The 14295-nt window shown below is 44.2% G+C and overlaps 1 protein-coding gene and 1 non-coding gene across 3 annotated transcripts in view; both read left to right on the forward strand.

Annotated features, from left to right (window-relative positions):
* The first annotated feature begins 7095 nt into the window (after positions 1-7095).
* On the forward strand, positions 7096-7167 carry TRNAE-CUC (transfer RNA glutamic acid (anticodon CUC)). Its single transcript has one exon. It is a non-coding gene; the product is annotated as a tRNA-Glu (tRNA).
* Positions 7168-7325: 158 nt separating this feature from the next.
* LOC137429915 (electroneutral sodium bicarbonate exchanger 1) overlaps positions 7326-14295 on the forward strand; it is a 192901-nt gene continuing 185931 nt past the window's right edge. For both annotated transcript variants that reach the window (XM_078779969.1, XM_068120285.2), the window contains exon 1: positions 7326-7681. In XM_078779969.1, the coding sequence (XP_078636095.1) occupies positions 7637-7681 (45 nt within the window). In that variant the 5' untranslated portion in view covers positions 7326-7636. The remainder of the gene's footprint in view (positions 7682-14295) is intronic.

Consider the following 14295-nt stretch of genomic DNA (forward strand, 5'->3'; position numbering starts at 1 on the left):
AGAAATGAAAAATCTTCAACCTGAAGACCAGCTGATTCTTAAAACTTGGAACGAGCTTCCTGTGACATACCACACAATGCAGCGTGTGAGTATTGCCGTATTGACCATGTTTGGCTCTACATATGCATGTGAGCAGTCATTCTCGCATATGAGGAACATTAAGACCAACCTACGCTCACGTTTAACTGATGGAAGCCTCAACGCCTGCATGAAGCTCAACCTCACCACGTATGAACCAGACTACAAGGCCATCAGCAAAACCATGCAGCACCAGAAGTCGCATTAAAAGTAAGACATATTTAATTTATTATACGTTAAAAATACTATATGGCTCTCAATGAAATATATTTAGAAATATTTGGCTTTTATGGCTCTCCCAGTCAAAAAGGTTCCTGACCCCTGATCTAGACCAAGTAAACTGCCGTTGCATAGGGTGCTGGATACGCCAGACATCTATTAATCCCGTCGTCTTAATGATTTTCTCCAAGGGTTTGGCAGATCTCGGATATGGGTCCGCACTGTTTCTGTCTAAAACAGGGTCAAGAATGCAGTTGAAGTCGCCACTTATTATAAAAGAGCAATTTAAGTCAATTGTACTCAGAAAATCCTCTAGTCTTAGAAAGAAGTTGTGCCTTTCAGCATTCTTACTGGGAGCATAAATGTTTACAAAAACAAAGGTTTGATTATTGGCAGTGAATTGAAGACAAGCCAGATGTCCGGGAATTATTACATTATATTGAACTTGTGAGAGTGAAAATGAGGAAGAGACAAAGAAAACAATTCCAGCAGTGAGACAATTGATATCACTGAAGAACCACTGGCCCTTCATTAGCCTTCTCCGCTGGGCTTGGGCATTCTGATCTCAATGCGTTTCTTGCAGTAACAAGACATCCAGGTGCAAACGCCGGGTCAGATCTTTTACCTGAACTTTGCGTTCTAAACTAGCACCACCGTTAATGTTTCGACTGCCAAAACTAACACTCATTCTTTCGGAAAAAGAAAGAAGATAAATAACTAAATAGATTAAAAAAAACCCAAAGGGACCTCATTTACGATGCTCCTGCCGAGCTTTCTGGATCATTTTTGTTAATCTGTACTTCTGAGCATCAGTGAAATTTGGAGTGTCAGGGTTACGCACAATTTCCTTCAATTTAAAAATCAACACCTTAAGATCGGGAAAATGATCTTTCAGTCAAGGGCTCTTTACAGCCTTTAGAATATGAGAGGACTCCTCTTGACCCTCACCATCAGATTCCTCATATGGGGAATCAATTGGTGTTTCAGCTTCCTGGCGCACATCACATGATTGCTCAGTTTCAATAAAAGAAGCTTCTTCAGGAACGTTTTGTGCCGGAGTCACATTTGAAGCTTCTTCGGGATGCGAGGTGGGGGACTCCAAGCATGTTTGTGACATGACCACGATGCTCGGTTCATGGATGTCACTCCCCTTCAGTGGATTTAAACTATCATCTTTTATTCTCTCTGTGCCCTTATTTTCCTCATTTATTCCTTTTTTAGGGGGAGATTTTAAGTGCTTTTCCTCCTCTTGCGATTGACAGGAGGAAGCTGCACAATGAACGTCCTCGTGTGAGATGACACTGTCTGAGGGATCAGGAATACTCACTGGGATTGGAAAATTAGAATCCACTTTTTCCTTGATAATGTTTGTACTGGTGGAGGTATCATTTTCCTCTAATAAGGAAAACCTATTATCACATTGAATTCCAGTGATGGAGTTTTCACTGTTTGCCTTTTCCCAGAAGGTGACGCACTTCTTTCAGCCGATTTACGTTTTTTGACTTTGGAAACGGCAACAAACCCCTCATTTGCGCTGTCCATTGGTTCAACGGGAGGGGGCGTGTCCACTCGTTTATCTGGTTTATCCTGCACATTTTTCGGGCGGGAAATGTTAACATTAATCTGTGAGTCATTGTTACCCGTTTCGACCATGTTAGGCTGTTCCATCTGAAGGCGGAAAAACCGTTTCATTTGTCCCACTGCACCACAACCAAAGCACTTTAGGGTGTCGGTGGTGATATGCACTTGGTAATCGTGACCATTAGCAGTGAATTTTGCTCTCTACCGAGTGCCGTTCTAGTTACCCTCGCCAGAGGAGAGGTTATTGCATTTGAGTCCGTTTGTCTGTCTGTCTGTCTGTCTGTTTTGTTTGTTTATCCTCACAGGATAAATGTGATTTTCTCTGCAACTGTTGGTCTGATTGACAGGAAATTTTCACAATAGGTGCAACTCCACCTGTCGAATTTTTTCATGATAATTATGACGTCATACGTCACGTGGTTCGGCCGCCATATTGGAAAAACCGAAAACTTTTACACCTCTACATCTCCGAAAGGGCTGCATAGAAAAAATTGAGACATGGCTCATTGTAAAGAACTCTCCATGTGGAATAACATCTGTTAATGATGATGTCATAGGTACCTCCATTATGATGTCATAATTTGACATGTACAAAACTTCATCCGATTAAGGTGAAATTTATTGAGCATAATGTAGGGATAAATTGGTGAAGAAAAAAAGAATAATAATGACGTCATCGGTCACGTGGTTCGGCCGCCATATTTGTTTCAACACAAAAGCCTTAAAAACCACTGAAAACGCATCCTGGCTTTCTTGTTTGTCATGTTTTTCATAGAATCTAGTTCCGTTTGAGTGAAAATTAACAAGTAATATCAACATAGGAACAATTTGAAGAATCTTATGCCTGATCTCAAGTAATGTGAAGACAATGCAACATCATATTTATGTTTTGCATTGGAAAATTGATTTTAAAAGTTGTTAAAAACTTCTGTATGTCTCACAAGGAAGCAAGCATGCATCATGTCAACATTAATTGGTATCGATTATTACTTGCAAAATCGAAGATTTTTCAAGTATATTGGTCGGTTCCGTTTGTGGTTCTGTCTGTTTGTCTGTCTGTTTGTCTATTTGTCACTGGCCTACAGGTCACAATTCTGAACCGATCGTCACGAAACTTCACCACATTGTATAAGTCGTCCCAATTGAGAAGCCTATTGATTTTGAGGTCAAAGGTCATCTGGAGGTCAAATTTCTAAAAACGCCATTTTAAAGCCGATTGACTTGAAAATTGAACAGCATTTGCATATCGAGCCACTAAATTGGGAAACATACTATTTTTGAGGTCAAAAGGTCAAAGGTCAACTCAAGGTCGAATTTAAAAAATCATCAATTTTCATCTAAAAAGCCGTCAATTCTCAACCGATTGACTTGAAAATTGAACAGCATTTGCATATCGAGTCACTAAATTGGGAAAGATACTATTTTTAGGTCAAAAGGTCAAAGGTCAACTCAAGGTCAAACTTCCAAAATCATCACTTTTTATCTGAAAAACCGTCAATTTTCATCCGATTGACTTGAAAATTGAACAGCATTTGCACATTGAGTCACTAAATAGGGAAACCAACTATTTTTGAGGTCAAAAGGTCAAAGGTCAACTCAAGGTCAACTTTCCAAAATCATCATTTTTCATCTGAAAAATCGTCACTTTTCTTCCTATTGACACGAGCGTTGATCAAGATTGTCAATTTTAATCTTGATGAAATGGACAATTTGCTGTATCAATGGAATTTTTTTTTCCTGGGGAGGAGGTGGGGGGGGTGTATTTTGCAAGTATCGTGCTCCGCTTGACGTCTTCTTGTTTATTAGTTGATATTTTCAAAATAGGAGAAACTTCTGAAGATGAACATAATTTCCTTAACAGAAATTCCTTAACAGAAATGACTATTATTAACGGAGTTTATTATTCAGTGCAGGTTAACCATTCAAAATATTTGTACCATATATGTCACAAATAATACTGTTGCGGTTTTGAGTTTTGTATAATAAAGGTTAAATTTCCCCCTCATAGTTAGTCACACAAACAACACGTAGCCTCGCGATAGTTCAGTTATTTCATAGTATGTGTGAGAATAGTCCTTTTCCTGTGTTAGTTTTGCGTTGAGTAGAGTAAGGAGAGTAGGTCCTTCTTATACTTCCATTGCCTTATCCCGCCTCCATTGCCTCATGCCTCTTACGCCTCTTTATGCTGCCTTTGGCTTTTTGGCGCGAATTAACACGAGGCCGGCCTAGCAAATCGAGCAGGCACCGAAGGAGGGCGGCAGAGAAGCTGACGGTAAGCGCGAGCCGCCAATCAGGGCTCACAGGGTGTGGCTGCAGCACTGCGTCACAGGGCATGGTTGGAAGGTTCGAGAAGGTTCAGGGCATGTCGATATAACCAGTCATGCAAAGCCCCCACGAGCAATTGAGGTACGAGGGCTGAGATGGATTGAAGAGAGCAGTGCGGTGAGTTGGCGGTCAGCAGAGGACTTTGAAAGATACGAGATCGGCGAAGGACGCGCATGAACCAGGATACGCGCTCGTATGAAAGTGACGCTCGGTTGAGCTTGAAGCCGAGCCGCATATAGTGCATTGAGTTACGTGAGTGATAACGCGCTTTGGAACCGCCAGCCGCGCTGAGAGACGCGTACATTTCCTGCCTTCCTGCCTCATCATCTGCTTTTGTTCGGGAGACGCGCTAGGTACGAGCGAGACTTGGTCCCGAAACCCTACCTTGCGTTTGCCCGGAAGAGGCGTTTCAAGTCTCTCGGTTCCGCCAGGCCCAGAAAGAACAAGGGGCTTAATCCCCCCTTGGTAAGGGTAAGCAGGGCGGTGGAAAACTGTAACAATACTTTTAAAATGGTTTCATATCACCTTAAACTTTCCCAGGTATTGCAAAATGTGCTTGAAAGACACTGATACACACCTATCAAAGACTCCAGTTTTACAGAAAACTGACCACCTGTGAATTCCACATCATACCTAATCTGAATGTCGAGATAATGAAAACTTTCCAATGAGGTATGATGTGGGTGTGTGACTTTCGGGTGCATTAAACTCAAGGTTTACAGCCATTTTCCAAAATGGCCACTTCCCTATTAAAGGAGCGTTCAATCTGCGCATTTGCCTCAAGCCACACATTCAATACGCCTTCTCCATTTTCTCAATATGGATATTCCTATCGTGCGTAACAACTTTGCCACTGGGTGCTGGGCTCGCCGCGACACTTTCACGAATCGCTTTCTCGTTTTTCTTTATGTACCAGACAGTGGACTTGTTCACACCACAATGTCTGTCCACAGAGGCTGCACTCTCACCACATTCTATTCGGTCAAGCAGCTCCACTTTCTGGCTCAAGCTCATCACCTTGGAAGCAAACACTTCTCCTGCACTTATCTTACGCTTAGGGCCCATGATTGATTTGAAACAATAAGGACAAAGCTTCACGAGCATGAGGAATCACTGCAGGTCAAGGCCAAGGCAAGGTCAAGGCAGGTCAAGGCCGTGGGACAAGAAGAAAAAGTGAGACCCAGGACACACTGCACAGATGGGCTCGTGCAGGGGATTATGGGTAGGGGATTATCACTAAGCAAATTGTGGCTGGATGGAGGAGGGGTGGGAGTGTGACCATTGTTTGTGGAGGCTGGTCCATTGCGTGTGGGGGATGGTGGTGCACAATGGTTTATGCCAGCAAAATCCTCAAGTAGTTGGAGCACAGTGACTGCGGAAGTAGAATCAGTTCACATTTTATAAATCGCAAATAGCCGGGTTCCACGAATCGCAAATCCGCGAATATCGGGGTTCTACGCTATCGAGTTTGTGGTCCACTGATCTCCAATGATATATACCCCAATCTTCCAACACTTTTCTCCAGATACTCAGTCATATTCTCATCATCCCCACCACACAGTTCAATGTCATCTCCAAACACAAATTACCATGGCACTTCCTGTATCACTTGTTCAGCTCGAACATCCACGACGATCAGGAAGAGGAAGGGGATCAGTGCTGATCCCTTTGTCCAATCCAACTTTAACTTCAAAACCCCCACTTTCTCCCACACTGCTTCGTATTCTTGTCTGCTACTCCTCATACATGTCCTCGAAAAGTTGTACGAAACTCTCAGGGACTCCACAAATTCCTGCACATCTCCAGACTTTCTCCCGAGGCACCTGGTCATAAACATTCTCTATATCAATTAATACAAACTTTATAATGTTTCTTGACCTTCCTGAACATTATCGTTCTCAATCTTTGATATATGAACTCTCTTCCTATTTTAAAGGTATGTGGTAGGAGTATTTAATTCCTCAGTAGCTTTTCATTCTTGGATGTCCATCCTTCCTTTAAATATTGGTACCAGACACCAAGATACTTCACCTCAATGCCCTTGGAATTTCCTCGCTTATATCATAATATAGTTGAATAGTTTATTCAAGACCTGGAGTGGACCCCATGTTCACCGACAGCCAGGTCCGTACTCCCACTGGTATCTCAGGTCCACCGCTTTCCATTTTTCATTCCTTTCAATGCTGTTCATATCTCTTCCAAATTAATGCTTATTGTTATTCCTTGATTAATACTGCTACTTATATTTGTAATAATTAAACCAAATATATAAAGGTCAATTGAACATTCCAGATTGCATCAGGACATGTAATGAGTTGAACTTCAGTTAGCTTTCCAAACATAATGCGCAGGAAGGGGTGAGGAAGGGGGTGGGAGGTTGGAGGGGTAGAAAGGGTGGGAGGTTGGAGGGGTAGAAAGGGTGGGAGGTTGGAGGAGTGGGAGGTTGGTGGGAGGTTGGAGGGGTTGAGAGGGTGGGAGTTGGAGGGATAGAGAGGGTGGGAGGTTGGAGGGGTAGAGAGGGTGGGAGGTTGGAGGGGTAGAGAGGGTGGGAGGTTGGAGGGGTAGAGAGGGTGGGAGGTTGGAGGGGTAGAGAGGGTGGGAGGTTGGAGGAGGTAGAGAGGGTGGGAGGTTAGAGGAGGTAGCGAGGGTGGGAGGTTGGAGGAGGTAGCGAGGCTGGGAGGTTGGAGGGTGTAGGAGCTTGGAGGGGAGGGGAGAGAGGGAGTGAGGAAGGTTTAAGACCTCGTAATTTGGAGGGTGTAGGAGCTTGGAGGGGAGGGGAGAGAGGGAGTGAGGAAGGTTTAAGACCTCGTAATTCCCCAACAACCCAGTGCGTTCTGACACAAATTTTGGCAACATTTCAGATTAATTCTCCTTTACTCCCTCATATGAAATTCCCTGGTGGTCTAGTGGTCAGGATTCGGCGCTCTCACCGCCGCGGCCCGGGTTCGATTCCCGGTCAGGGAAAGTTGTTTTATTTTTTTTTTAAACAAGGAAGCAATGTGAACTGAACAAAGACAAAACTTGGATCCATCTCAAAATGATGAACTGACGTACATAATGAGGGTCGTGCAGAGCCCAAAGGCGACCTGACGTCACTAAACTTGAAGCCTCATTGCGCTCACGTCATCGCGTGAACTCCACGCCCACCCCCAAACGCACACGCGCAACATTACCCTCTCCTTTCTCCATAAACTCACTCCACACAGTACAGTACCCCGGCTACCGACTACCTCTTTCCCCTTTATTTATTCTGGCCTCTCCCCTGACTTTTTTTTTCTTTCCTCTTATTTATATTCCTTCTTTCTTTCCTTCCGTTATTTGTCCCTCCTTCGTAACTCCCACGTCGAGTGGCTCAGTCAGCCGGCACTCCAGTCTCCAACAAAGCAGACCGTCCCGCGTGCGGTGGAGACCCGGACGGTGCAGAGCGACCGGCATGGACGCCGAGCGCGGCGCGCAGCTTCAGCCCCTTCTGCCCTCCGTAAGTGGCCTAAGAAGTAAGAGTTGCGAGAGCCGTGATTGTTCGGAGCAGCTTCGGTTCGCGATCCCCGTGCTGGAGGCTCATCGATCCGGTCGTGACCCGACTTCCTCGTGGATCGTTGGCGTAGTTTCCTTAACCCTCGAGTACCGGATGGATCACGCCCGGCGGTCTTTGTTACGTCGACGTGTCTGTGTTCGCTTTGTGGACCACGGTGGTGGTGGTGGTGGTGGTTCGGACGACCGTACACGCCTTGGACGCTTCTCCCTCCACAAGTTACCCTTTGGGAAAGTTCGTCGCTCTCGATTCGAACTAAGTTAAAGTGCCGAGACTTGGCGTCTTTGGTGTTTCCACCCAACCCCTGATCCTGGGAGGAGCCCAGGTTCGAATCCCGTCCGCTGTGAGTTGAAATGTTTCATCTTGCAGCTCCTTCCGGTACGGACAAACAAAACCCCACATCAACATTAATTAATTAATTTGTTAATAACATTACAATATAATTCATAATTGTACTTTGGGAATCACTAAAGTGAAGAACACGACCTGATGTCGGGCTTCGTGCTCTCCAACATGTTTTTCGAGATTGCAGAATACCTTGACAGGTGTCGGGCAAGTTGACAATGGAAACCACGCTGTCTCAGTGGTAAAACCGCGGGAAACTCTTGCTATTACCTGTTTATAACACGTCCGGTGTTTGAGCCAATGGGGAGCTTGCAATGCAGACGGAGCAGTACCTGGACTTCCCTTCTTGGTTTTGAGGGACCAAACGGTTATGTCTGACGCTTTGCACCGACATCTGTCTGATCACGTGTCTAGTAGGAGAGGATCCGTGTCTGACCTGCCAGGAAACATTCAACGAAATCCAAGAGCACGTTGCAAGTGTAAAGTTTCAGCTGATGCCTGGAAGTGAAGTTGTTGTCATGAAAATGCAGACAAAGGCAGACAAAGGAATGTGTCTGGTGCGGATCAGGTGTATTTCTGTGAGCAGACACATCATCGAGGTCATTTGAGTGTTTATTTATTTTACATCGACATTGCTGTGATCGTCAAGTTGCCTTGTCGTGCCTGTCGTGGTGTTGATGGTTTTGGGTTCCGGGGCCTCGTCTCTCATTGCTCTCGCCTTGGGTCCAGTTCCCGGTGGATGGAATCGGAGTCGAGTACAACTGGTGATTGTTTCTCTGCCAGCAGGGAGCTCTACCTACGTCACATAGTACGCTGTCCTTTGGCAAGTACGTTGACACGCTGTCCCTTGCATGAGGTCTACGTCAAAGTATACTTATTAGTCCCCTACCCAGAGGGACTATAGGTTTGCTCTCCATCTGTCGCCGTCCATCCCGCCTGTGGTTTTCTGCACTTTTTTCCCCATACCTTTTGACACATTCAACTGAAACTTGGTACACGGTTTTATTGTGAAAAGTTACAGAACAAGTTTGCATTTCAGGGCGTTTCGCCAATTTCTCACGGAGTTGTGCCCTTTTTTGCTTGGAGCAAGAACAATCATTGGGACATTTATTGCAAAGCAATTCTCCATCTTATTACTGGTGTAGTGGCACACCTTTCCCCTCTTACTTTTTGACCAGTTTCTTTGGATGCTTTTGGTTGTGTTCGAGCCTCAAACAAAGAAATCAAATCGGATGACATATTGTGTGTCAGTTGTACAAAGATGGGTACTTTATAATTCATTCATTCATTCAAGAGCAATTGTGGAATTTTTATTTTTTACTTCGACCAATCACAGGAAAGGTGCTCATTTTGGGCATTGTGAAAGTAAAAGTTATTGTGAAAGTAAAATGCATGATGACACCTGTTCATGACACCACAGTCTTGTGCTAACTAATGAATATACTTTGTAACGGCGCAAAAAGTTCTGTCTGTCTCTTTTCTTATTCAAACAATGATAACGTATTCGGTATAATTATTTGTTTACCGAACGTTGCCGAGTTTATTTGAACCATCTATATAAATAAAACTGTGTGTGTGTGTGTGTGTAATGATACCGATAGACTCCTAAACAGAGGCTCACGTGCTTTATATTTGGCACAGACATGGCCATTGAGCCTGGGAAGGACATGGCCTACCTCAAAATATTTGACGAGATCCATATTTTTTATTCATATTTACCTCAGCGCATTTCAGCGCAGAACATTATACACGGAATCTCAGCACGTGCCAGAGCAGCCTGCTGATTCGCTCAGAGCGATCACGTGATGTTCCATCCTCGCTGCCAGACCACTGAACGGAAAATATATACAGTAGAATGACCATTGCCATTCACACCACATAGGTTGAGATGCAGCTACCGGGTGCCATCTTGGTTGGCACTCGATGCTGGGCGATGGTGATTTCCGTCACGCGTTTGCACGTAATTCAGAGCGAAAAGCGATTGCGTTTTTTCACCTTTTGTGTGATCGTGTTTTGTGTCGATTTTGTGCGATATGAATTAAACGTCTTTGAAACAGCTGTGAAACGTCTTTCCACAACCCTTCCGTAACCGATTGGAGCAGTTTATTGCCGCACAAAATGGCATTTTAACAGTTGTCTGGCTTTTAAAATCTGGGACACGTTCAAAACAAACGAGATCCGCGAAGCGAGTTGGTCGAGTCGTGCTAACCAAGATGGCGACACGGCGGCTACACTTTTCACGTAGTATGAGCGTTCTATATATTTTCAATTCAGTGTGCCCGACTCGCTCACGTACTTGATTTGTGGCATAGACATGACCATTGGGCCTCCACAGTGTAATTTGTGCGAGGCTTTTATCCGAGTGAGCTTGAGTCGAGAGGGCGAATGTACGGGTCTCCCTTCCCCCACCCGGCAACGCCGGTACTGTAGGACGTCACAGGATCGGTGTCTCCAAAATCCGCTTCGTGCTGTTGTTGAGAAAATGCCGGGTACTTCTGCTAGTCTTATATATATGCACGATCGCCTGCAGTTTCTAAAGCTTTGTTTGGTTTCAGTTGTTGCTTCGACAAGTCTTGAAGCGTCGCGAACAGGTAGTTGGTGCACTCACCTCCGAGCTGCATAGCCTGGGTTCGATTCCTAAACCTGGCTATAAATCGTCGGATTGGAACTTTTTTTTTTCTTTTTTTTTTTTGGTATACAGGATCGAGGCTCGTGAAAGAACTAAAAAAAAATCAAAACAGACACACAAAGTATATAATAATGGGAGCTATATAATATGGGGAGAGAAGGGGAAGCACACAAACACAACATTTGAGAGCAGGGACATCGGGAGATCTGTGGGAGGGGGAGGGCTTGAGGGGAGGAGGCGTGGGAAGGGGGGAGTGAGAAGTATAAAACACAAGGATACTACAAGGAATTCCAGGAAAAAACTTCGGGCCGGGTGTCCCGTCTGCCGGCATTAGTCCGTGGACGTTAAATATGCTACGACTTCTTTTGAAGAAAATCAGGCGAGCTATCGCCGGTACTCTGAACAAATCACAAATGCCTGCCCCAAGTCTGATCCAGTCGAACGACAGGCCTGGCTGGTTGGGGAAAAAAATTGGAGAAAAACATACAAGCGAACAAAAAAAACCTTTCCCAACCATCCCTCCACAAAGGGCCTAAAAGTAGTAGTTGTAGTTGTAGCTTTGTCAGTGTTTCTTGCACTGGACACTTGAGAAGGAAATTCAAGTTGCCACAAAGGCTTGTTTATGCGACCATTTCCGTCTTTCCTTGAAGCGTGGCGTTAATTTTGTTCCAACTTAGCTTGGGTTGTTCACCATGGTATTTGCATATGGAATTTGACTTTGACATTAATGCATACACAGGTTTCCAGGTTGTATTTTGTATGTGTAACTTTTTTTTAAACATTTTTTGTAAATGTCAAGATTTTTGGTGTTCATTCTTTCAACGTGTTTTTCCTGATGCTCCATTTTACTTGTTTTCAAAATGCCAAGTCGATGATTGAAAACGTGTGTTGCCATTGCAACCTCAGCTGTGGCTGTTGTTTCTTTCATTTATATTTATGACGTGTAAGAACTAGGCTCACAGAGGAGCTTTTACATGAATCACATCCAGGACAAATGTACTTTAACGGACATTTGATGTACTTGAACATGAATTACATGGATGTTATGAGACGAAGGACAAACGCAGCTAGTGTATGGGATTGGGAGTGGGATTTGGACCCAGGTGCCTTGTGTCATGAGCTGGCAGTTCAGGTGCGAGTGCTAATAGGCCATCCTGTTCACATATTTTGCCCGTGGACATGACGATGGTCTATCAGAAGGCCTGGAACACATTGCTGAACCCTAAATGCTTAGCTAACAGAGCATCTGACTTGCCTTCAATGTCAGCCCCATCGGTCTTCCTCCTACTCCCCTCCCCCACCTCCACCCCCTTCCTCCCCTAAGCCCCTTCTCCAATCCCCTGGCAGACAGGCAGTTTCTGGCAGTTCTTTGTCTGTGATTAGCTTTCACCGTCGACATTTTGCTCCTTGCCAAACACCACAGGGTCACCTAACTCCAATTCCACCCATGATTCCAAATCCATTTGAAGTTATTTCTGTTGTTGACCATGATATCGGTTTCATTCGGTTCTTCAAGGGCGTGCCTGTTTGTTCCTTGGGGATATTAAGCCCATGACGATTGGTATGTGCGGCCCATCTCCTATCTATATTATAATATGCGAAGGTGATTCTGTCTGTCTGTCCAGGGGTGTGGCTTACTCCGTTTACAGAGTAGCTCCACCCATTCTTGGAGAGGCTTCATGTAAACAAATATCCACCATTTTATTAACTCTAATAGCTTTGAGGCCTGTTTAGTTAGGCCCGTGCTGTCTTTCTCTCTCACACATGTTTATTTCAACTCAAATTCGATATATCCTTTCATTTTTAACAGTCGCTGACATAGTTTTAGACTCGGTTGGAAAAAAAACGGGAAGAGAATCCCATGAAAGTTTCCGTTTATAGAACGAAATTAATTCTCAAAAGCCTGTAAACTAAAGCCCATTCATTGTCACCCTCAGGATTTTATCACGAATTCACCATCTGATTTAATTTTTATCGATGGTTTTATACTCGGTGTCAGAAATAGAGAGCATTCACGCACACACGCGAAAATGCAGAGATATATTTTTTAAAAATCGCGCCACGATGATACACGAAAATACACCGCCTAAAAAAACAGTCGGGAAAATGTCGACATATATTTAAAATTCGCTTTTTCTTTTCCGTTAAGATATATTACTTTTACTTTTGATGACAGTCGTCACAAAAACGACATATATTTCTTCGTTCTTATTTCATTCAACATTATTATCGGGAAGTAAAATATGTTTCAGGAAATTACCGAGAGATATTTCTTCGTTTTTTTATTATTAGTTATGTGCGCATACACTTTAAATAGGTTTATTTGAAATCTTTAATTTTCACAATGTAATTTATTTGTCATTTGATGATTTCGAGACACTTCCTCTTGAGGATCGTGACAATTCATGCGTTGCATGGAAACTTCCATTTCCAAAATGAATGAGTGGAGCGAGGAGTTGGAGAGTGAGGGGCGAGGGGTTGGAGAGTGAGGGCGAGGGTTGGAGATCAAGGGCCGATTGGAGCGGAGAGTGAGGAGCGATTGGAGAGGAGAGTGAGGAGCGATTGGAGAGGTGAGTGAGGAGCGATTGGAGAGGTGTGAGGAGCGATTGGAGAGGAGTGTGAGGGATTGGAGAGGGGTGTAAGGAAGTATTGGAGAGGAGGTATTGGAGGGGAGTGTGAGGAGGAGTGGGATTGGAGAGGCATGAGGGTGGAGAGAGGAGAGTGTCAGGTGGAGAGGAGTGAGGGGTCACATATTATGTGAAATAAATAAATTGTGTTCATTACACCATTTCTGGATCTGATGAATTGCCAGTAACCATTTTGTAAAATTTAATGTGCAGCATCTAAACAAGATATCCAAATGTCACACACGTCCATGCCCGTGGGATTCCCACGGGTGACCCCACTAGTTTAAAATAATGAGCTTAATCTATGTCAAAGCTCAGTGAGTGTGTGAACCGCTCGTATCTGAAACGTGGCCATGTCTCGTTCGAGGCAGTTGGCGGTTTGTTTTGCTCCTCCCTACATGTGTGACGTGTGACATGGAAATGTTTTAAGTTATTCGATCCATTTTTTTTATTTTTTGTAATCTGCACCACACTTTCACCTTTCTCTCCTCCCTTACCCCATCAAAGTCATTATGACTTTATATCGGACAGAGACTTTAGATTGAACCGGGTTCAGTTTTTGACATCTAACCATGAGAACCACATGGCGAAGCTGCCAACAATCACGTGACCCCTGAATCATCGTGGGAGATGTCACCTTTGCTTGGTTCACAGTATAATTTAAGCACAGCATTTGTGCATTGCACGATGGAGTGCTGCTGTCATTCAGGTGTGATGTTAAGCAAGCTATCCCAACCGCGGCCCTGTCTGTTTGAAAAAGAGTGTGCTGCTCCGGCAGCATAGCCATGAATGAGTATGCTAAATGTAATATGACGTGGTGAGGCTTCTATAGCAGCCATGAGCATTGTAAGGTGCTCGGAACAATTCACAAAAGCCTTTTGCATTATCGTGTTCGCGAGCAACCCGTTCCCGTGCACTCGCGGCACCGGCGATCGTATTTTCACGGCTTGCGTTTCATA

The sequence above is a fragment of the Myxine glutinosa genome, chromosome 6 (genome assembly GCF_964187855.1).
Source record: "Myxine glutinosa chromosome 6, kmMyxGlut1.1, whole genome shotgun sequence".
NCBI lineage: Eukaryota > Metazoa > Chordata > Myxini > Myxiniformes > Myxinidae > Myxine > Myxine glutinosa.